The sequence below is a fragment of the Lissotriton vulgaris genome, chromosome 4_1 (assembly GCF_964263255.1).
Source record: "Lissotriton vulgaris chromosome 4_1, aLisVul1.2, whole genome shotgun sequence".
Lineage (NCBI taxonomy): Eukaryota > Metazoa > Chordata > Amphibia > Caudata > Salamandridae > Lissotriton > Lissotriton vulgaris.
In genome coordinates this window covers 1,474,762,082-1,474,787,275 of record NC_141691.1, presented here as the reverse complement: position 1 = coordinate 1,474,787,275, position 25,194 = coordinate 1,474,762,082, and the positions used below count along the sequence as shown (strand labels likewise).

Here is a 25,194-nt window from a genome sequence, read left to right as displayed (position 1 = left end):
TCAGTTCTACTAGGAGGTCCGCTCTGTGATTTATCAATTTCTTATAAATCAGAGAAATAGTCCTATCTGGCAAGTGACCATCCAATATCCTATCCTCCAGCGGTGAGGGCTCAGGTATGTCTGCCTCCGCCGGTAGCGCCATCTTGAACGCATGACTGACTTGCGCATAGCGGAAATACTCCGTTCTATTCAACTCTAATTCGGTTTGCAGTTCCGCAAACGTCTTAATCCTCCCCTTGACCCAGATGTCGCCAATTGTCGCAATCCCTATCAAGTCCCACTTGTCAAAACCCTTCATGTTCCAAAGCTTGCCCAGTGTCCGAGCCAAACAGTGGGTGGCCAGAGTAAGCCGATCTCTCCATCCCATAGAGCTAGTGGCGTCATGCCATAGCCGCACTGCATTCTTAGTCGGTCCTGTCAACCGAAGACCCGGACATTGTTATCCGTACAAATTACGGTAGAGCGGTCAGTGCTATGGAAGACAAAATCAAGAGATGGAACTGTTTGCCGCTATCACTAGCTGACCATACGGCCATAGTAAAAATGGTAATCCTACCTAAATTCCTGTATTTATTCAATAAAATTCCGATTAAGCCGTCAATGGCAGTGTTTCGTAGAATATCAACTATGATGCTAAACTTGATATGGGCAGGTAAGCAAGCGAAAATAGAAATGCATGCTTTAACATTACCTTACTCACGAGGAGGGTTGAAAGTACCGGATTTTTACTTTATTATTTATGTGCGCAAGAACAGTACGCACATTTCTGGTATCATGAGATCCATACCTTACACACGTGGCAATAGAAGAGGGTGATGCACTTCCCATACCATTGACGGCTATTATAACACATCGGAGACCCCCATTACATGCTTGCGATATTAATACAATAGATGCGACAAACGAAGCCTGGTACATAATGGGAAAGAAAGCAAACAAACTACCATTGTACGCAGCTGCACTGCCATTACATCACCATCCAGAGCTTTTGGTCACTCAAGAGAAGGTAGCAGTGGGCTTACTTAGACAAGTTGGTATAGATAATATGGGCGACCTGTATCAGGATGGTCAGTTTAGGACCCTCGAGGACCTATCATTCATAAGCAACCCAACCTTGCTTTTTAAATTCACGTATTATAGGTTACAGAGAGCGATACAGAAATTGTTTCCCTCATACCCCGCAGAACCGCAACAATTGTCCTCACTGCAACTATTGCTTACGACTCCCACAGCAAATCACATAGTTTCCAAACTATATGTTAAATTACAAGACGACATAGCGGGAAACCCGCTGCGTGCACTGGAATAATGGAATGCTAGCTTAGACATTCCGCTAACGATACAGGTGTCGTGTTTATATCTAGGACCCTAATTCGATCTTCCCGATTTATGCCCTTGTGAGGTTATAATCAATAATATCCTGATAAAGGCATAAGAATCAGATCCATATTCAGTAATCGCCCATTCAGTCTAAAGCACAGCACGGCTACTCCCATCAACTCCTAGAAAGCACAACGCGTTCTTTAAACAAACCAAGCCTCCAGCAGCCCGGGAAAATACCCCCTGCTTTTGTTTTGATTTGAACAAGAACTCCTGAAGTCCAGAAAGAACTGTTAGTTCTTAGTGACGTCTTATGTTCAACCTTACGTCAAACCCGGCACCTTCCAGGTATAAACTACCAACAGTTGCCTTAAGCAAAGACACAGTGGTTTGGAGCAGAGCGGCCATCTACTTGCCCGAGAGCCCAGCTGATGCGAGAGCCCACGGAAGCCGCCCTACCCGTTTGAGGCACTAAGAGAGACGCTGTCTTTTTCTCCAGCCGAGAAAATTCAGCTCCGGTGTTTCCAGCCTACTCTTGCGGGTGGCTGGGAGATCGAGTCCTGAGGAAAGAGATACCAGACCTCCCACATTTTATTACCAAGGTACGGAGCTGACTAAACCCTTAAGAGAATTCTTAATGCAGATTCTTGGCAAAAACTATCTTAACCAACTTAACTTAAACTGCTACTTACTCATCCCTTCCCAAGTATTAGGCTTAGGTCAGGTACACCGGGGTAGGCTTAGTTAGAAGCACCAGTTGAGTACGTTAGTCAATGTATTTATGTATTTATGTATATATTTTATCCATTTTAAAGTATCATATGGCTAAGAAACCATATCAATGCTTTTGCAGTATTATTTCCTAATACTACTTTTACTGTACGCACTTTACTTTACTTTAAGTATTGCAAATGTGGCAATTCATTTCTCTTGCATGAGAAAGAAGACTGCTCAATAAATAACACCTTTTATTGAAAACGCCCGTCTCTCTATTTCTCTGCACTCTGGTGAAACTAAGTATGCACGATTGACTAGGTGAAATAGCTGCCTATTGTTTTCACACGACTCTAGAGATACACTCTTTTTCTGAGAGAGCAAAGTTGTCATGTTTATGCGGTTGTCGGAAACTGAATCCCTTCTTGTCTGAGCCAGGGATGTTCATCCCTCCCTATTCATTCAAGAAAGTTTCCAGTGGGAGGAGGAGCCAAGTCAGCATCCGAAATGGTCGCATAGGCGCTCGGCTCCGTGAGCCCTCTTGCCTGCACGCCCATCCTGCTGTCTGTTCTGAACTAAGAAGGTGTATTTGGATAAAAGAAGGAGAGCGTTCACTTACCACCTGCTCCTGAGACTCCTGCGTGCTGTGAATCCGGAGAATTTCCCATCCATTGCTCTGCGGCCCGTGCGGTGAAGAAGCCGGGGTGTCGATTGCAACTGGCAGCCGGTCGTGACTGCAACAACAGCGGCCGCCTCTGGTGGTGGGGAGTCGGTCGGAGGGTGCCGTTGTCCTGAAGTGCCGCTGACGGCAGTATCGGCCCGGTCCCTTCTCGAAGAGCCTTGGGGGCCTGCGAGGCATACTGGAGTCGAGGGGGGGATGTGGCTCTTGGCCCCCCTCTTCGGACTCCGCGCCCGGACATAACCAAGGATCGCCCCCGAGACAGGCGGGCGGCCCCCAGGGAGTGGTAGGGTCTTTTGTTTAGCCTTTTGGTGACTCTCCCTGGGGAACCCACTTCACCACTTTGTGCTCCGGGCGTACATTTGGTGGCGCCCTGTGCCGAGGCCGGTCCCTACAGTGAGGTGTAGAGGGACGGGCCGAACTGACAAAGATGGCGGCTGTAACCCTCCCTCGCGGATCCTGTCCCGGTCGGACGGCTGCCGTAGGCGCGGAGCTGGGGTGCTGGCAGCGCACTATGGAGCCCACACCCAAAGATGTCTTGGCCGCCCTAACGGATCTACGCGAGACCCTGATTTGCAATGCCTGTGAACTGGATCGAAGGATGGCCGCCATTGCTGTTTAACCGCCCTGTGGGGATGTGGTCCGATTCCAAATGAGTGCCGGCGTGCCCGTATCTACTTCCTTGGGGAGGACTTTGGCCTTGCCCGTGTCTTGGGAACTGCTGAGGGCCCTGATTCCTTCGTCCTCCCAGGACAGTGCGGCTGTGTGCATGAGTGACTCTTTGGGACGCGCGCTTGGCCTAAATCTAGAGACGCGATGCTGTTCTTCTTCTCGGGCCGTCCCGACAACACTGCGGCACTTGCCGGACTGTGAGATTTCCCCTTCATGGATGGTATTACTGTGCTTGAACTTTGTGACACTCGCGGGCTTGGTACCAACGCCCTTGGATTTCAGCTACATGCGTCCTGATGGACTCGAACTGCGGAACTTTTTCTTGGTGTTGTTCAGGCCTGATTGGCTCGGATCCTCCAGATCCTTCAAAAAGTACTGTATATCGATTGTCAAGGGGTCATTTGGTGGTTTTGTTGCTAGACGAGGCCAGGGATGATGCATTTTAGGGTTCGGTGGCCCTCACGTTAACTGACGGTGCTTTGGATGTGTTACATTGGGATTGTATTACTGATGTAATGGGTACTTGATGTTTTCCATGATACTCTATTCTGTTTCTGAATCCTCCCCAAGTGCAGGGGTGATGGGCGGGGCCGGGCGGCGACTTTGAGGGCCCTCCTCCACATATGTTTCTTGTCTTTGCTCTTTTTCTTCCTAAATTTCGGGTTCCATTAGGGCGACAGGCACGCGGCTGGGGGGGGGGTAGGCCTTGGCCTTCCGCGGGTGTGCAGGTTGGGGTAGGGGGGCGGGGTTTGCTTGTTCTTTGTTTCCATGGCCCTTTAGTCTTTTTTCTTTTTCTATAGTGTCGTCTTCATTTATGGTTCCTGTAACGTGTATTGTTCTGAGAGGTGGGGTTAGGGTTTGCTATCCATTGGATTTGTGCCTACGTATCTCCTGATTTGTGTGCCTTACCCCACTACTTCGTTTGTGTTTATACTAATTGTTGATATCCTGATTGCGTGCTGTGTTGCTGGACCACATGTGATTGTATGGCACTTTTTCAGTTCTTATAAATGTAAAAACTGAACCTCTGTAATCCTGACTTCGGACCTGATCGTTTGTCCACGAGTTGTCTCCTGGTCTACGTATCGCCCTGGCTTTTGAACTGTTCTCACTCTCCACATTGATTGCTATACTTTTACTCTGCTTCGCGGCCGGCCGAGAAGGTTGTAGGCCAGTACCTGTAATTGATTGCAAGACTAATAAAGGTTTTAAAAAAAAAAAGTTTCCAGTGACCTCTGAACTAGCTGGCACAACCCTAAATTAAGTTTACCATAGTCAGTAGAGACCTAGATGACCTCAGTCCTACGTCTACACTGCTGTTTATGTTATTCCAATGCGCAGAGCCTATTGGGGAACTAGGAACTACACTACATGGCGCCCAACGTTTGGTAAGGCGGTAATCTAACGCAAGACACTAGAGTAACTCAGTCGTGCTTTTTCACACAGAACCCTTTTCCCGTAAAAACTCCAATAGACGTCTGGAGTGGGTGAAAGGTTAATATCCGTTGGAACTTAGTAGGAAGAGATTCCTATGTATTCGTTTTCGGTTTGATCAACGTTGAAGGATACAGTGTTCCAAAATATTGTGCACCTAATCTTTGTTTCCTTGAAACTCGATCTGCAACAAAAAACTTTCAGTCAGTAAAATGGCAGAAAGTGACGAAGAGAGAGAAAGAGAAGCCTTAGCAGCTCGACTCTTAGAGGAAGACATAGCCCTCCAAGAAAATGACCAGAGTGTTATAATCATTCCGGTCAATATAAGAAGAACTATAACTCTTAAACTTATAGAAAATGGACTGACACCAAGAGGTGGTACAGTCATATTCGTGGTGGGGGCACATGAATATCGGCAGACAGAGGTATTCTGTTCATGGATACATTTTCCAGCAGCACACACTGTGACAAAAGATTTCCACTATTACAAAATAGAGGAACCTCCGGGAGAATACACTCCTTTCGAGGAGATCGAAATCCCACTAAATTACCAAGAGCACCTGCTCTGGTTTGATGGCGCCCTGAAACAGAATAATCACATCACCAGGCTCGGTCCACTAGGTAGACCAGAAGCAACGGGGCCGGTCCTATGCAACTATGCAACACACCCAGACTACGAAACAATGTCAAGCGAAGAACTCTAGTTAAACTAAAAGAATTAACAAAGGCATATAGAGAATTAGTTCAATTGGCAAGGGATGATCTAAAGAACCTCCAGAAATTGAAGGAAACAGATATAGCAGACCAACCATTTGAACTCGACAGAATCATAGAAAAATCCTATGAAGAGCTAGGAAGAGATAGATAGGGTGGGAAACCGGTAAAACCCCAACTAACTGAAAATCCTGAAAAAATATTTATTAAAAATAATTTAAAAACTCCAAAAAAGAGTTGGGATGGCAATAAACAATCCACTCCCAGGGAAAAACATTTCCAGCCCAGAGGAAGGTCTCCTCAGCGTAGAGAGAGATCTCCAGGCCGAGAAGACAAGTCTCCTCCAAGGGAGCCCTCTGAAAAAAGATACAACCTTAGAGATAGGGATAAAATAAGAAAACCAGACAGATATCAAGATGTTGATACACGTCCCTCTCGATCCTTCTCACTCAATCTTTCTCGATCTTCCTCACAGAAATCGGAAAGAAGAGGACGGCCAGAACACAGAGAAGAGCACGTCCAGTCCAAAGACAAGGAACCTGCTCATCAAAGTAAAACATTACAATTTCCTAGAAAAAAGGTAGCAATTATTAAAATTAAACATGCCGAGAATTCTGAGGACACAACTGAAAAACGGAGAGTGGGCACAGACAATGCTAGACAACGCAGCAGAAGTGACCATAGCTCGCAAGATCCTGATGAATCTTCTGGAGACAGTGGACACGAATGAGTACATTCAGGTGGAAACTGCAGACACACGAGTTAGTGTGCCCCATAAATTATATGAAATAACATTACGTATACAGGGAGATAGAACTAGGAAAATAAAAGGTCTTTTTTGGGAAAAACTTTCTAAAGGCTATGACATCCTGTTAGCTGAGAAAGACTGCCCACCAGAGTTTGTCAGGGAGTGCCCTCATGGCGAAGAAATGATCAAATCAAATTCCGATTCATAAAAAATACACATTGGCAAGAAAATGGGCAGTGGCCCAAGCTCCTGCCTTATATAAAAATCATGTTGGATGGGATGAGGATTCTCCTCACCACAAAATCCAGTTAAAAAATCAGCCCACTGCACAAAGGCAGTACACAGTTAAACAAGAAGCTAAAAAGCAAGTCAGGGAGATCTTAGATCAACTTGAATATCAAGGGGTGATCAAAACATGCACCTTACAAATGAACAATCCTTTGTTTCCTGTCTCCAAGCCAGACGATTCATATCATCTAGTTTTGGACTACAGATATGTAAACTCCTGTTGTAAAACATTTGCAGTACAAAACTCACATAGTGCAGCACTAATGAATAACATTGTGCACAAAAAATATAAAACAACATTAGATATCTCTAATGGATTCTTCTGTCAAAACATAGCACCTGAAAGCAGGTATTTGACCGCTTTCTCAATAATTGGATCGCAAAAACAATTTTGCCGACTCCCACAGGGATTCAAGAATAGCCCAGGATTATTCTCAGCAAGGGTAACAGAGTTACTACAAATATATGATGATGAAGCATTATCATATGTCGATGACATCTATCTCACAGATGATGACCTGGAGACTCACTTAATAAGGGTGAACACCATAATACTTGGGTTCGCGTCAGAGGGTTACAAATTAAACTTTAGAAAGTCACGAATTGCCCATCTAACTGTCCTATTTTTAGGATATGAATTATCAAGTGAAGGCAAAAGCCTGGCAGACAATTTCTTAGAGAAATGTGCTGTACTCCAAGCACCAAAAACGCTGAAGAATTTACAATCAATACTAAGTTTCCTGAATTTCGGAAGAACATACATTCTAAATTATGCAGAGAGGGTTAAACCTCTCTATGAATTAATAAGACCAGATTTCAAACAAACCAATTGGACTCAGAAACACACAGAGATTTTGAGATCATTGCAAACAGACATGTTAGCTAAAACAAAATTACAAACTCGCGAAAACATACGCAATCTTATAATCAGAGTCATCCCAGGAAGATGCGGATTCACATACTTGACCTCTAATGAGGGAGAAACGGTACCTATAGCTTACAAATCATATGTGTACGCTCAAGCTGAAATGAAATTCAGTTCTACAGAACAAATTCTGATAGCGGTTAAAACTGCTGTAGCAAAAGAAAGAGCCCTAGTCCAAGGCAAAAGAATAGCTGTTTTTTCAGCAGAATCAGCCCTTGAGGCATTAACAATTCCACGTAATCTGATTACAGTGGCCTTAGATCCAAAATGGATAGAATGGGAAAATTCCTTTGCTACAGAAGACGTGAAATACTATTTTGACCCAAAACTGAAAAACTAGATGATCTAGAATATGAACGAGAATATCCTCTGCCAGCTGAAATTCTGCCTCTAGAACAATACACCTGCGTAATCTATATGGACAGATTCGTACAACACTACGATGTAGAGAAAAAATCCTACAATGCTGGTGCGCGATTGTTAAAGGTCGCTGGCGCTCTGGTAAATTCAAACCAATGATTACCAAAACTGAATCACTCAGGAACTGTTCAGCTCAGTGAGCTGAAATAAGATCATTAAAGATGGCGCTTGAAAATGCCGATCGCGAATTCCCCACACTAATAGTGTGTGATTCGTATTTCTGCGTCAAGTCATACAACAGTGATATGCAGACATGGAGTAAAAAGGGTTACAAAGATGACACAGGTGCCCCAATCAAGCATAAAACGCTTTGGGAACAAGTAGTTCTTTTAAAGAAAAAACTACGAAAGACTCACGTGATACACGCACTGAGTCTTCGACATGATGGCGTTCACGTTGCAGGGAATTCATTGGCTAACACAGCCACAGCGGAAGCGGTTCAACCGGCTACCGTAGCCACTGAAAAGCGTTCTGAAAAACAAATAGATGGGGAAACCATGCTGGCGGTAAAAACCTCATTAAAAGGCGATTATGCAGCATTACCTCTCAACTATCCACTCAGTAATACATACATAATTGATGCAAACTCCGTTCCGTTTGCTCGAATTCCTGGAGTGGGGGATAGAGTAATTCCAAACACGAACCGGAGAATCTTCTTGCTACAAGAAGCACATATGGGGTTGGGTCTGAGGCACCAAGAGATCCTGAAATCTCTGATGGAACTACAATCAGAGTACTGGTGGCTGGGAATGAGCGTAGATATTTACAAATTTGCAAAAAATTGTGAGGACTGCAACAGAGATCGCAGTTGTGAACTGGACCAGCCTGTAGCCCAGATACCACTATTAGATAGCATCAGGCTATCTATAGCGCAGAAATCCAGTCGGAGAAATGCGTCCGATAATTAATAAAGACTTAATTCACTTAAAAATGTGGCCCCCAGCACTCGCTGACGCCAGAACTGTTATAAAAGATTTGCGAGTCTTTATCGACACATACGCAATTGGCATGCTACATTCTGATCAGGGTCCTGCGTTTAGCTCTCGAGCTTACAAAGAGGCCATGAACAGCATGGGCATCGCATTGCGGTACTCTTCTCCCTTCCATCCTGAGGGAAAGCGGGTGTGGAAATAAAAAACCGGGACATACAGCAATCTATAACAGCAAGGGTATTAGGTTTGAGTGATGGGTGGGTCAAACATTTAACAAGTGTCCAACGTAGTTTTAATAATCAGTCAAGAAACTCTCTAAAAGGTCTCACTCCATACAAACTATTGTTCGGAACTAGAATGCTCATTCAGGACCTTGATTGTCACACTTCAGTTGTAGAAGAAAAAATCTTTGATATCAAAGATCGTTTGGCTGTTTTACAGGACTTAAATGAAACAAGAAAAAACCTGAGTAACATAAAGTTGAAACAACAGCCGACAACCACTGAAGAAAAACCACCTGTCCCAGCAAGACCTGTCTGGATTCCAAAGATTGGGGATCTGGTCAGAGAAAAGATCGCGGTAAAGAAGAAATTTGGGCCTTCTTACAGGAATTTGGGCCTTCTTACAGAAAAGCAGTACCTGTCTTAGCTATCAGCGGAACAAGATCAGTTGTACTACCGCCCCTTGATGGTAAAAAGGAGAACAGAGTTGTATCCATCGACCTGGTAAAACCACAATCATGTGGCCAATAATAAGTAGTAGGCCAAGTGGACTCCCAAGAAATAGCAGAATACCAAAATTTGCTACAATCCAAGAGGCTCATAATGAGAGATAATCACATTTGATAAATCTGCAGTGAGTAACAAAGGACTATGCAATAATGCCGTGGAACGAGTGCCTCTTGAAACCCAAATTGCAACAGTTCATCAAGACAATGATGTAGCCCCTGACTATGCTAATGAAACAACGAAAAATGCCAAAGCAAATGAAAATCCGGAAAAAATTCCAACAATTGACAGAACTGCATCTGGCTACTTCATCAATTTCGACGACTTCTCTGAAGATCCAAGCGAGCATGAAGAAACGCCTCCAACAAAAACTTTCAAAGACAAAGTAATTGAACTTTTTCACCAACTAAAAGAAACATATCTGATTTCACCATGGATCGAATTTTGGATTGTGTTAGGTGTACTTACTCTCCTGCTTTGGCTCATCATGGTTCTATGTTTGGGAAAATTCATTGGTGGAAAATATAGTACAATGGACACAGCAAGTCAGAACATCAACTAGGTCCTAAAGCCTCACACATCCTCCCACATCGAGAAAAGAGAACTGACATCAGTAAACATCTCAGCCAATCCAATACCCGGTGGGGTAGCATGGGACAGAACTGATTACGGCATTTTTGGCCCGGTTGAACTCTTCAAATATCCACATCAGTTTAAGGTTTCATTAAGTGACTTTGTGACACCAAGTACATTCTCTGATGATTGGGACTTTGAAAACATTAATTATATGATGTCAGATTTAGTAATGTCAGCAAAATTTACAGAACATGATAACTTACAGGGTTCATCAAATTATGAAGAGTTATACTGTTATAACCATTATGGTGATCACTATTTGCATAAAACTGCTCAGCCTAGAAATGTTTTGTCTTATAACCAGTGGGAACACTGTCCAACTCCACCAAAAGGCAGTTCGAAAACATTTTAAGAGAAATTCCAGTACTTCTCAGGGTTTAATAACAGTGATCCCGAAACGTTTTATTTGAAAATGTTACCTAGGACAGGAATGAAAACAATGTTGACAAATACTAAATTGATTTATTCTGAAAAATGTTATGACAAAATGTCTACATTTGGTTTCGAATTTTGGAAAAACACCATTGAAACAAAAACGATCTGGGGTTCCAAAGATTGGCAAGTACAAGGCCTAGAAGCATTATTTAGGGCCTGCATGATCCGAGAACAAATGATATTCTTGAATGACACAATTCAACAAACTACTTGTCTTGGTCTAGCTAAGATAAGACTTAAATACACCATCTATTCCGAAACCCATGACTGATAGTGACAGCACTACAGATGTGAAGATAGACGTATCCCATATTTTACACCAAAACAGAACACATCCTGATTGGATAAAGTGGTTGATCTGGCCAACAGACACGAATAACTGTCAAGATAGATTCCTGAACAAAACATAAGGGTTCAAATGACCAGACCAGACCCTAGATACTCCCAGAGACAACATCCAGGGATAGTTACAACATACAGTGTAGGGAAACTATGCCTTGAGTGGCTAGAGAAATTCACACTGGCTGAAATTAAGCAACATTTGACTTTACTTAAAGACGGTGCTGACTTGCGTGATTTCATATTGGGACCACGCAAACAGCGTCAAAAACGTTTCTTAGCGGCCGGTATATACGCTGCGATAACGAAGCTTGGATAGTAATGCAAATTGAGACAACAGAAAAAATACGAGAAATTGATCGTATACATTTGGAAAAATCACTTTCTGTTGTGGACAATGGGTTAACGAGACTGTCCTGCAGAATATATTCACTGGACAGCATTGTATCATCTGCTTTTGATATAATAGAGCAGGATTTACTAATGTTACAACATGGTCAGTCTCAATTACGTTCTATTGTACAGCTTGGTTGGACGTTGCAAAATCTGCGTTCAGGCTACGTACCATGGCGTTTAATCAACACAACGTCATTATTCGGTATCTTTAACCTTACTGATAAACAAATCAGTTTGGCACAAAAAGGAGCAGACTATACGATTCTGAGCATTGAAAAACATGAGAGATTACCATTGACCATGTCAGAGAGACCTGTCATTGAATGGATAATACACGGAACGATTACAATTCCGATAACAACTTTCCAGTTTAAATACTGCCAAGAGTATATACCTGCAGGCCAGTATGAAAGGTTGGGTAAAGAATACATCAAATCAACCTGGGATTTACCTTATACACACAGATGTTATAGTGAAGGGAACAAGGTGGTATTTCCTAATGGAAAAAATTGAAAAAAATCACTAAGCGGTACACTTCTGTGTCAAGGTATTAATTTGCATGGAGCCTGCAAAGGGTCTTCAAATAACCTTTCATGTCACCTGCATGGCACGCCTGCAAAACGGATAGAGCCATTTTTTAGACCACTTTCTAACGGCAGTTACATTTTAATAAGTGACCACAGCTGTTGTGGCATGCTGTCAGGAAAAGCCTATCTGACAACTGTAACTTCCAGGGCCGTTTGCTGTATGCAAGTATTATATCCACACAGCAATCCAGATGTGGGGGCTGCGTTATGGCCTCGGTTGAACATCTCTTCTATTCGAATTGATACTTTAAGCTGAATGAAGTCTATTCTTTTACAGACAACTGTGCCTTTAACGTCATCAAAAGAAATGTATGATCTGCAAGTGGCAAGGACATCGGCAGAGATACATTCCCTTTTATCGACATATGCCCTGTGCATTTCGTAGAAATACTAAGCCAAATCTTAAACATGTCTGATACCAGTGGCATCGCACATGTATTGAAGACAATTTTTTCGGGACTGTTAGCACCCTTTGAAACAGTTCTGGGCATCTTCCCGAATTTTGTCCATTTTGTCTTTGGCGGCCTACACTTAATCTTGAGACTCGTGGCAGGAATTTTATTTTTGCTCCTTCTGCACCGATATGGCAAGCCAATCCACAGAGAAGACTCCAGCAACGATGGAAGAACGATCCTAGCAATACGATACCGAGACCCTATCACTAAGGTCCTCGGATTGGCCCGGCTAAGAGATCTGAGTACAACCTGGTTTCTTTCATTCTGACCGATCTGGCAAGATTGCATCATACCTGTGCTTCGATGTCTGATATGCGGAGAAAAATGCGTGTTGGACATCTGCCTTACACTACAATCAGCAGTACCAATGGATATCGATACTTTGCTAGGTCCTGTAACGACTCATGCATCGTGTTGTACCCAGCGGCTTCCGATTCTGATGACTGCATTCGTTAAGACTTCACCACTACGAATAGGTGGCGGTGAGGTACGAAAGGAAAGCAGCACCAATCAGATACAACCTTCTGTAAGCATTGCTGATCCAAACATCGATGATAGCAATCACGCAGAGAACTGCACAGTTGCAGTATTTTTTAACTTGGTCGAACTTTCACCTAATGTGGTAGACCAATTTTTTGCGGGTCTGTCTGAAGTAATGTTCTCTCCAGTCAACTAGAATAACTCTTAATAAAAACAATGAGCACACAGCGTTCCCTGAACTCTGAATTCGGCCTTAGTTTTGATAAACAAAGCTACAGAAATTATTTGGAACTAATTTTTCCCCTGAGAGCGAAATTATTTTTGTCCATTTTCCAAAATATTTACTTTTTTTGGCACATGGTACTCTGCTTAAAGTAGAACTATTCTTAGAGAACAGAGCTTCTAATTTTTGGATACTAGAGACAATATTTTACCTCAGCCTCTAGCACATATACAACATTTTGTATAAATATGTGATGGAATGGTCTCGACCTTCTTTTCTGTATTCAGAGCCATTTCATGTGTAATTTTTGCAGTTCATTCAGCTGATATATATATATATGCATTTATCTGAATGATTACACTGCTTGAAAAGCGTACAGTACCAACACTTATTTTCCTGTATTTACCATATACCATTTCAAATGCGAAATATGTATTTTGGGGTGGGCCGGAAAACACACATGCATCGTTGAATGTTTACTATTGCTTAGTTTTTTAGTAATGATGCACATCAATCTGTGGAGTGGGTGTCGTGTTTATATCTAGGACCCTATTTCGATATTCCCGATTTATGCCCTTGTGAGGTTATAATCAATAATATCCTGATAAAGGCATAAGAATCAGATCAGTAATAGCCCATGCAGTCCAAAGCACAGCACAGCTACTCCCATCGACTCCTAGAAAGCACAACGCGTTCTTTAAACAAACCAAGCCTCCAGCAGCCCCGGAAAACTCCCCCTGCTTTTGTTTTGATTTGAACAAGAACTCCTGAAGTCCAGAAAGAACTGTTAGTTCTTAGGGACGTCTTATGTCCAACCTTACGTCAAACCCGGCACCTTCCAGGTATAAACTACCAACAGTTGCCTTAAGCAAAGACACAGTGGTTTGGAGCAGAGCGGCCATCTACTTGCCCGAGAGCCCAGCTGATGCGAGAGCCCACGGAAGCCGCCCCTCCCGTTTGACGCACTAAGAGAGACGCTGTCTTTTTCTCCAGGCGAGAAAATCCAGCTCCGGTGTTTCCAGCCTACTCTTGTAGGTGGCTGGGAGATCGAGTCCTGAGGAAAGAGATACCAGACCTCCCACATTCTATTACCAAGGTACGGAGCTGACTAAACCCTTAAGAGAATTCTTGATGCAGATTCTTGGCAAAAACTATCTTAACCAACTTAACTTAAACTGCTACTTACTCATCCCTTCCCAAGTATTAGGCTTAGGTCAGGTACACCGGGGTAGGCTTAGTTAGAAGCACCAGTTGAGTACTTTAGTAAATGTATTTATGTATGTATATATTTTATCCATTTTAAAGTATCATATGGCTAAGAAACCATATCAATGCTTTTACAGTATTATTTCCTAATACTATTTTTACTGTGCGCACTTTACTTTAAGTATTGCAATTGTGGCAATTCATTTCTCTTGCATGAGAAAGAAGACTGCTCAATAAATAACACCTTTTATTGAAAACGCCCGTCTCTCTATTTCTCTGCATTCTGGTGAAACTAAGTATGCACGATTGACTGAGTGAAATAGCTGCCTATTGTTTTCACACGACTCTAGAGATACACTCTTATTCTGAGGGAGCAAAGTTGTCGTGTTTATGCGGTTGTCGGAAACTGAATCCCTTCTTGTCTGAGCCAGGGAAGTTCAAGAAAGTTTCCAGTGACCTCTGAGCTAGCTGGCGCAAACCTAAATTAAGTTTAACATAGTCAGTAGAGACCTAGATGACCTCAGTCCTACGTCTACACTGCTGTTTGTTATTCCAATGCGCAGAGCCTATTGGGAAAATAGGAACTACACTACAGAGGAGTGGACCACAACCTGCACACTTACTGGTCTGCTAACACCCAATGGAAACCTACGTTTACTACATTATAAATACCTACATCAGACCTATTATACACCTGACCGACTCCATAGATATGGGCTGAGCACAGACTCAAAATGTAAACGGTGTCACTCGAAAGTAGAAGATTTTATATACCTTGCATGGTATTGTCCTAAGGTAGTGGACTATTGGGTACAAGCGTTGAGTGTTATGGTGGGTATTCCCATTGAATGTTCGGTTCGCACATGTTTAGTGGGGCTGGTGCCTGAGGTACGGACTGCAGAGCGAAAGTTCTGTGTAGTAGCATTGCTTCTGGTTAAATGTAGGATATCAATTGGATGGAATAGCAACAGGGCTCCAACAATCAAACAATGGAAGTATTTAATTGAATATCTGAAAGTGTAACAGATTGACTGAATGCATGTACCAATCTATATCATCAAATGTATATCTTTGAGGTCTAAGATACTGTACTTAAGCTGGAAGATGGATGTTGTTGTGCAACGGTCAGTTTGCTTATTGTTGACTTTGTAAGTCTAATAAATGCCAATAAAAATAAAAAAAATTAAAAATCTTGTGCATATTTATAGCTAATTAATTTCTTTTATAGCAAATCATTTAATTTTCTCTAGCCAGAACAGATGATTATATTTCTTTAACGGGTGACAGTGAACCATTTTGGCTTATAAGTCATATGTATTTTGCCAGGGGTGATTAGTTTCTCCTAAATGGCCTTTCTCTCAAACACCTATCAAATATATTAATCACTAGTCTCTCTGCTGGAGGATTGTATGTATTAATATATTCCTCCATTATATGCTTAAAATGGCCAAAGAAGCAGGATTGGCCAAATATTACAACTTTAGTGTGCACAGCCACATGTAGAGACAAGGTATTCTCTGAAAAGACTCAATGTGTAACCTGTAGCCAGTATTAGATTCGTTTTACCTGTGCACTCTTGGATGGTTAACGTTTTGGTAAGTTCCAGTCTTGAAGACCTGCGCAGTCATGATATTCCTATAGCTCAAGTCTTCAGGAAGATCTATGAGCATGGTAAATACATTTATCTGTGGGAGCAAAATCAACTCTGCATATCGGTTAATCATGCAGCACAAACATACTACATAATGAGATGATATCCTTATATATTAAAGTTGAATATACCAATGCCCTCAGGTGGTTACCTCATTCCAAAGATGGTGTCCTCACATGTTAAAGATCGAGGCACCATAATTTAAATTTTGGCCCCTGAACTCGACACTGGCATTCGACTGCTTAAAAATGACAAGCCCATATTTAGAAAAAGCTGAACCCACAGCTTAGAGAGTGTTGCCCCATGACATAAAGCTCATTGTCTCACAGAGTTAAAATGATGGCCTAAAGGTTTGAAGATGGCAGGCTACAGCTTCAAAATGTAATAGAAAATGTAAGGATATAGATCTCACAGTTTGAGACTCATGACCAACAGCTCAAAGATTAGAATGTCACAGTGTGTAGATGTTATCCCTACACCTTAAATACAATGATTTCACCGTTTGAATATGGGTAGCCCATTGCTGGAAAAAGGGTGTATCCACAACATAAATATGACAATTTCACAGTTTAAACGTTTCAGTCAAAAGTTTTGAAATGGCAGATTAACAACATTAGGAAAGTGGCTACAGGTCAGTTGCTCTTTTAGGTAAATAATATATGTAAAACCTGTATAAAAATGTCCACTTCTTTATATTTATTTTGGCAATGTTTTCGAGCTTATGCTCACATTTGAAGACACTGATGTGCAGACCTGGGTAAATAGGTAGGCTTGCACTGACTAGCAGAAGACTGGGAATGACCTTTTTTTAACCACTTTTACTGCACTAAATTTGGTACATTTGATTCCTCCACCTACATAACTATACCAGGAAACCATTTGGTTTCCACAGTGGACCTCTAGAAGGCATGAATCATACTTATGCTTGTATTCCGTAACATAACAGCTGCAACTGTGAATCCAAAATGGCTCAAGACTGCCCATCTCCTCTCTCCTCACGTGAAAGACCTGGTAACATAACTGATTTTATTTAGTTATAGTTGTAACTAAACGCTTTTATCCCATGAAATCTGTAAATTTATTTAAAAAATCTACCATGTAAATAATGCAATGGCAGCACTTTTTACACAGATAATTGTGGAGATAGCATATTAATCTATTTTCTTTAAATCATGTGCTGTGTTTTGAAGTAGTAATTGGGCATATCCTTTAATTCCGCATCCTAACCAAAGTTTGCATTGCTCCTACAGAAAGACCAATATCAAACAGAACACATCAGAATATCCAATAAAGTACAGATATTTTTTTAATATTCAATTGCTCTCAGTTTCTAACAGTATTTGTCAACAAGACTCACCACAAGTATATATATTAGAGGATAGAATACCACTCACTTACCCAGAATAGCTCAGGTACGTTATAGAGTTGGCTGTCAAAGTGCTTGCAATAGAACTGACAGCCATTTCACATCTTAAATATCCAATGGAACAGATTATATAGATGAGGCAATAGAATAAATTATAAAGATAAGGTAGATATGTAATATAATTGGCTATCTTGATAGAAAGCCCTGCAACATCAGGTAGATAATGCTATCAAGTACAGACTATCCCTAACCAGTATCAAACACCCACAAACTTCAAGTTGCCTCCATAACATCCTAACAGGGTTCTTTACAAATCAATCCATTAGGCAGTGTCACATAAATTACGTCATGCCCCACACCATCCTACAAATAGATATGGACACCCTTACTGTACTGTATCAGTGTTCAGTCTGAGGTCTGTGGTGGAAACATTGGAATGGCATAAAGGATGATTATAACAAAGTGCGTCCAAGCAGATTGCCTGACCATCTCCCCCCCCCCCATCCCCCCACCCCAGCTTCCTCCCCCAAGCTAAGTCTTCTCAGGACAATAAACATTAACAACATCTCAGAATAGACAATTCTGCGGGATAACCAGCCTCATAGCCTGTGATCATGAGTAATACCATGAAGAGGCTTGTAGGCCTGATCGAAGCTGCCAGATTACCGAAAACCATAAATGGCTTGCCTATCCCTCACACTACTTCAACCATTACACTGTTTTGTGCTGTATTCCATAACACAATGACAGCACCTGTGTGGTAATCACTCACAATGTTGAAACGCTTCCCATATAGGAACAATTTAAGACAACACCCTTCCAACCACACACTCCTTAATGGTGAACGGGTGCTATCCGTGTAGGCAACCGCTGCAGGCACCCCACATAAGGGTAGTGAGAATGATATACATTCACAGTCTGCTACCTAAGTATCTGGTGAATTAGCAAGAGTCTGTGCTAGTGTGGTGTATTACTGGCCAAAGTACTTTTTTGTGTGTATTGCATGACTTTGTAAAAGGGCAGGCTTCTCTGATTTGCATTTTGCATACTTGCCTTGTGTTGCAGATTGAAAGTTTCTTTTGTGAGGTTTCTGTGAAATCTAACTGCTTCAATTTCCCAACCGGACCTGAAGAGATTCAGGTGTGTGTCCCTTAGTTTTGTATTTCTTATTTCCCGACCATGCTTCAGTTTCTAAGAGATGGGTGTAAAGAAGGTGAGCTTCCATCCAGCATTACTGACTGACTAAAATCATCATCAAGATCATTCTAGCAAGACTGTTGTTTTTCAACCTCTAAGGGGAGAAGTTCCCTATGTTCCTGTTGTTTTTCAAAACCTTAGAGGTCAATTTAAAACAGGTGTAATAAGGAGCCTAAGAAAACCGAGTGAAAATCTTTTAAGTTTTCCAGACGTTGTCCACCTGATGTCTGGAGATGTGCAATCATGTAAGTCTAGAGAAGATACTATTATTAGAGATGTAATTTTATTGGCACCAGTTGTCTGTATATTGACCTATGAGTGCATGTGATTCAGCAGAATTATTTTCATGGTGCCTCTATGTGATACTTAATAATTATCTTTAATGTGTTTGTGCATTGCCAGTTAACAGTTATCTTTTCAGTTGTAGTGTTTTTTTAGCATGTTTGAAGGTTGTGTCAATAATATCTTTTGTGCAAACGCCATTCCAGACCTCAATTCAGAGATGAGGAATTATTTCCAAAATGGTCTAGCAGTCATGTATTTTCATTGGCACATGAATTATTGGTATCACAAGGAATTGGATGAAAAGTCATCCCGACAGTTGTCTAGGTGGCTTACTCTCACCATGTATAAGCACACCAGTAAGTAAATGGGAGAACTCTTGTGAAAAATCATAATATTTAAATGCATAACGCAATTAGTTTCTTGCATATACTTACATGTAGTATCTGTTTTGTGGTCCTGTTCGTAGGTACTTCCAAGCTTTAACCAATAACCTAGCCTTGATACGGTACAAGGAGGTGTACGCAGCAGCTGCTGAAGTGCTTGGACTTGTTCTTCGATATGTTGCTGAGAAGGATAAAGTAAGTGTTCTATTAACTTACACATTGTTTACTTTATGGTTCCTTTTGTGGTTTTGCTCTTACACATTGTTTACTTCTTGGCTCCTTTTGTGGTTTTGCTGTAAACATAAGTTTGCTGTTGATGTACGCTGTTTGAGTAAGGAGCAACACTTATAATCTTGTAAAGCCATGGATATCTGCCAAGTGTTTTATGTCTTCTGTATGCGAGTGTCACAGAAAGGCAACAAGCGAAAAATAATGCTTATATATTCATCAAGCTTACGATCAATCTGCTGTGCTACTATTTCAGATGGATACTTCTAATTGTAGAGTACTCATTTCTGTCAGTTCTCTCCGCCCCTTTGTACACAGAACTGAAGCTATGCTCCCTTTCGTCTCAGTTTTTTGCAGCTATTCTAATTCAAATCCAGTGTGCAAGGGAACAATGTCCCAACCTAAAACTATAGAGTTCATGCCATTGCTGCCGAAGCAAATGTCAGTGACGTACCACATATTTGTCTGTCTCCAATTCCGGTGAAGAGTGTGGCCTCATGCATCTGAAAGCGATCCAGTGTTATAATGTGAAGCTGTACGGTGCTGAGGGTGCAAACCTGCTCCTGCTCTCAAGGCTGATTCCAGAACAGATTCAAAATTGTCAGGTAATTTGAAGTTCAACTCGAAGAGGAAACACATGATGAAGTGAGACTCAATCCCTTCTATCGCAAGAGTGTCAAGTTGCCAATTGGTCTTGCTCCAAGTCCTCACTTGAGGAGCTGATTGCGGCACTGATCCTGATGTGCCACGAGTTCCCTGGGTCATTGGGGCAGCTGCAGCAGATTAAGGTCTTTAAGATGGCCAGGTTGCATATTTTTGGCACTCTTTTGGTTCCCTTTTGCATGCCTTTGGACCCCAAGGATCTGCAGGAGATCCCAGTCAGGTTGCCACCCGGTGGGATCTGCCCTCAACACTGTCCATCACCCTCAAACCCATCTCGGGTTCCGCACCGACTCTGGTGCAGACCACCATTTCTTTTGAGTGACCTGTGTGGTTCCCAGTTTAATCAATGCCAATGCTGACATTGTTGACATCGGAGGGGAATCCGATGGGGACTCTGAATTGAATCCTTCTCGACACCAATGAAGGTTGTGCTCTGAATCCACTCCAGTGCACCTGGCTTCTGTACACAGTAATTTGACACCATACATCCACTGCTATGGAGCCGCCCTCTGTGACAATTTCTTTTGGTTCAGATTCAAACCAAAGTTTACCTCCCACAGACAATAATGGTGATGATGGGGATGGTTTGGCCTGCATTATGATGATGAATATCTCTACAGGAGATCGGTTGGCTTGATACTTCCCTTGATACAGGGTTATTGTCCACTATTGGGCCCCCACGCAAAGAAAATGCTACCTTTAGAGTGGTGATTGGACGTGCAGTTCAGGTCTTGGACATACAACTGCGTTTGTTTGACGTTAAACATAATGTCCTTATGGAAGTCTGGGTCTTCTCCCTCTGAGCCCTTGCTTCTATTCAACAAAGCCCTTGCTGATACACTAATGGGCACCTGTTCTACGCCTTGCTCTTGCCGCTCGGTGACCAGGCAGGTGGCCATGCCCCACAAACAGACACCAGATTTTTTGATGCAACATCCTACGCCGTGGAGAGTCAGGTGGTTCAGGCTTCAATTAGTAATGTGAACCCTAATTCTTTCCCTACAAGTCCCTCATACATGTAATAAAAGAGGATTAAGGCATTCAGGAAACAAATGTTCTTGTTGGACAGCCTGGCCGTGGGGTCAGTAAAATGCAGTTTACCTACTGGGACAATATACATGCCCTCTGGAACATGGTCACCAAGATCTTGCTGGCATTCCTGGCGGTATACATCATTTGTGGTGGTCTGGATGAAACCGATCACTTGAGGCGCACAGTTGGCGGCAGTGTGGTATTCCATCGCCATGCATGGATGCACTGTAGGGGGTTTCAGGAGATGCAAAGACATCACTTAGGGATATTTCTTTTGATAGATTCCGCCTTTTTGCCAAAAAGCTGAATCCACCTTAGAACGTTTTATGGAAAGCTGAGCTAAAATATGTATTCTAGGCCTCTTTATTCCTGCAAGACAGTTTCCCTTCCAATGTTGGCCTTTCTGAGGATACTCAATGGGGTGGCATACAGTTAGCACCAGGCCCTCCACCCCTGCAGAAGTTGCCCCAATCCTATTGTGGCAACAGCCTCAAAGCTGCCCTAGTTTTTTCCTTAGAGGCTCACGCCCATTGGACGGAAGGCAAGAGACAACACTTTCTCTCAGGATTCCAATCCATCACATCAGCCACATGGGTCCTTCAGATAATTCAGCACAGTTATGCATTTTCTCTCCTTTCTGAACCACCACAACTTCTTTCCACAGGAGGGCACCTTTACAGCTTGCTACAAAAAACTCTTCTTTCCAATGGAACCATCAAGTGCGACCGGCCTTCGAAATAGTGACGGGTTGTTACTCTTGCTATTTCCTCCATCCTCTTTTGGATCTTCACCATCTAAATTCCTTCCTGCTAAGAGACAGATTCAAACTGTCCACAGTAGTTCAGTTTTTTTCTGCCCTGACTCCGAGTGACTGGATGGCAGCCTTTGACCTGCAGGACAAGCATTTTCATATACCTATCCTGCAGTCCCTCAGACATTACCGGCTGCTCAAGGTGGGTGTGGAACATTTTAAATTTGCCGTGCTCCCTTTGAGTATAACCAACTCCCCTCAGTAATTCAAAAACGTGATGAAGGTGGTTACCGGCTATCGTTGGAGGTTGGTCGTACCAGTTTTCTCCTACCGCAACAATTGGCTTGTTGATTGAGGGCTTGCCACCTTCAGTCGGGTCACCTTCAGGTGGCCATCCTCTTGATGATGTTGGGGTTCACGGTCAATATGCTGATGCCATCCTGATTCCTTCGCAGAGACTTCCTTTCATAGGTGATTTCGTGGATATGATGCAGTTCATGGCCTTCCTTCATGATGAGTCCAGGATATTCTAGCTATGATCCCGAGGTTTTATCCTTGGTCTTGGGTGTCGGTGAGAAAGGTTCTGGGGCTTCTTGACCTGTTAGCCACTTGCACCCTGCATGTCAACCATGCCAGACGTTATATGCGGGCTTTGCAATGGAATCTAAAATCTCAGTGGGCCCAACAGCAAGGAAGTCTGTTGGAATCTATTCAGGTTATGGAGAAGATTGCATGAGATCTGCAGTGGTAGCTGTTAGACTACAATCGGACCAGCAGACCCCTCTCCCTACTCCACCGGAAACTGATGGCGATGATGATTGTGTCACTGCTTGGTTAGGAGGCTAAGATCAGAGGCATCTCGTTTCCGGCAGAAGCACAGCTTCATATTAGTCTGTTGGAATTGGGGCCATTCTCTTGACATCTTAAACAATCGATGGCCTGCCCCTACACACTATGGGGTCGGGAACCCCTAGTTGTTAATATGTTAATCAACTAAATAGAGGGTATGCTACAACCTTCTATCTATGTGTGCTAATTAAAGTCACCATTTTGAAAATAAAAAACTGTAAAACAAGTTGTGTGTGCGCGTGAAATCCACATGCTAATCCCACACCTCACTAAACCTTTCTCCAGTGAAAAAAGGGGGAGGGAGGTTGGCAGAGCCTCATGGGAGCAACACCCGGGGGAGGATATGGCAGACTGGTACTCGCCTGGATCCACACGTTCTCATCATCAGCAACTGCCAACCGATAAAAGAATGGGGATAAAGACTGTGTATAGAAAAAAAGAAAAAAAGAAACTGTGTATGTTCTAAGTGTTAGTGACCCACTGTGGTATACCAAACCTCCTGTGCTCGAGATCTGGTCCCACCACCATAAAAAGAGCTGAGCTACACTGGCAACTCCAACTTTATTCTGTGCTGTGTGCCCGCTCTAATTAAAAACAACCAACATGTTTCATCGCCGAATTTCCTTTACCGGCAATTTAATATGGGTTTTTGTTGGGTCAGCGTGAATCCTGCACGTCTAGATTCTCCCTTTATTGTACCAGGTGGCCTTATGTGGTCGAGCCTACCAGGCTCCCGTAGAAGAATCTGGGATGGTTGGACCCTTTAACATATAATAGGTTCCATGGACCGCCCTTTGGTCGGTATCGGTTACGCGTACAGGTATGGCCTCCGCTCGCCCTTCGCTCGGGATAAGGGTGAGCGGAGGCAATACCTGTACGCGTTCCAATTCCCCCATATCTTACCCCATTTCCTGGGTTGCCCCCGAGCCACATAGACCGTTTTCTCTCTAAACATGCACCAATCCATGTTTTCCATCCAAGCCTCGACCGTGGCTGGCCTCTGGGAACCCCACAACTGCGCTATGTCCCTTTTAGCCACCCTATTTCCCAGGAATGCCCACTGTGTCTGTGCAACATTATAGTCAGTTGGTTCCAAAACATTCAGGAGACAGCGCCTAGCCTCGGGCAGCAGATCAATACCAGTAGCCTCGTTCATCTTAGTGTATTTCCCAGTCTAAAAAGCAGCTACTGCCGGACACTCCCAAATTATATGTAGAAACGTCCCGAGCAGCCCACAACCACCCTTACAAAGACCATCTTCTGAATAACCCATTCTAATCAAGCGTGGGCCAGTCACATAGACTCTATGCAGGATTTTAAGTTTCACAAACCGGAGACGGGCCGGAATCGCGACCTCCTTGGGAGAAGAGATCGCAGACTGCCAATCCTCATCGTCTAATTCAAGACCATCTTGGGTCCACACTTCCCGGAGTAGCACCAACAAGTCAGTCCTACTATTGATAAGTTTTTTATAGATCAAAGAGATAGTACTATCTGGCACATAACCATCCAGTATTGTATCCTCAAGCGGAGAAGACTCCGGAATATCTGCACTATCAGTAAAAACCGAATGCAAGGCATGGCGGACCTGAGCATATCGAAAATATTCCCCATCACTAAGGTTGAACTCGGCTTTCAGTTCCTCAAAGGTTTTAAACTTGCCTTTTACCCAGAGGTCACCCACCTTGCTGATACCTATCATATCCCATTTCTCAAATCCTTTCGTTATCCACAAGTCACCCAGCTTCTCGGAAGCAAAAAGCGGGGTCGCTCGGGTCAGTCTATCCTTCCATCCCATAGCATTGTTTGCGCAGTGCCAAACCCGTGCAGCAATCTTTGTGGGCCCAGAGAGCTTCCCTCTATCTAATCTAGAATAAAGCGCTCTATAATAATCTTCCCCCGGCAACAGCCACCTGTCCATGGCAAACACAGGGTTCAATCCGGGACCACACATGCCATGATTAATAGCCCCCAATTGAGACGCCCAATAATACAGTTTGATGTCAGGGAGAGCGATACCACCGTCATACCAAGGAAGCGTCAACTTGGCGAGGGGGATACGCGAACGCCCATCCCAGATCAACTTCCTCTGGAGACCCTCAATAGTCCGAAAATAGCTCGCAGGAATTACATCGAAAGTATTCTAAAGAGCATACAGAAGGCGTGACAACGACATCATCTTCAAGAGCGCCGCACGGCCGAGCGGCCGAGCGGCGACAGCGGCAGCTTGCGCCAGCGCACCACGTCAAGCTTCAGCCGGGTTAGCGGTGGCAGCAAATTCTGTTCAAATCGGGCAGCTGGGTTCAACGATACATAAACCCAGAGATACTTAAAACCCGTCTGTGTAACCTGGATGGGACAATCACGTGGCAAAAGAGGGACATCTCCCGAGAGGACGTATAAGTACGACTTAGTCCAATTAATGACTCGATCTGAGTTCCTACCAAAGGAGGTGAGG

General features: G+C 43.1%; 1 protein-coding gene across 1 annotated transcript in view; it reads left to right on the top strand.

Moving 5' to 3' along the window:
- The window catches only part of PRKDC (protein kinase, DNA-activated, catalytic subunit), a 2,818,033-nt gene that overhangs the window by 1,463,182 nt on the left and 1,329,657 nt on the right, over positions 1-25,194 (top strand). The window contains exon 52 of the mRNA XM_086965729.1: positions 19,297-19,408. Coding sequence (XP_086821855.1) covers positions 19,297-19,408 — 112 coding nt within the window. The remainder of the gene's footprint in view (positions 1-19,296; positions 19,409-25,194) is intronic.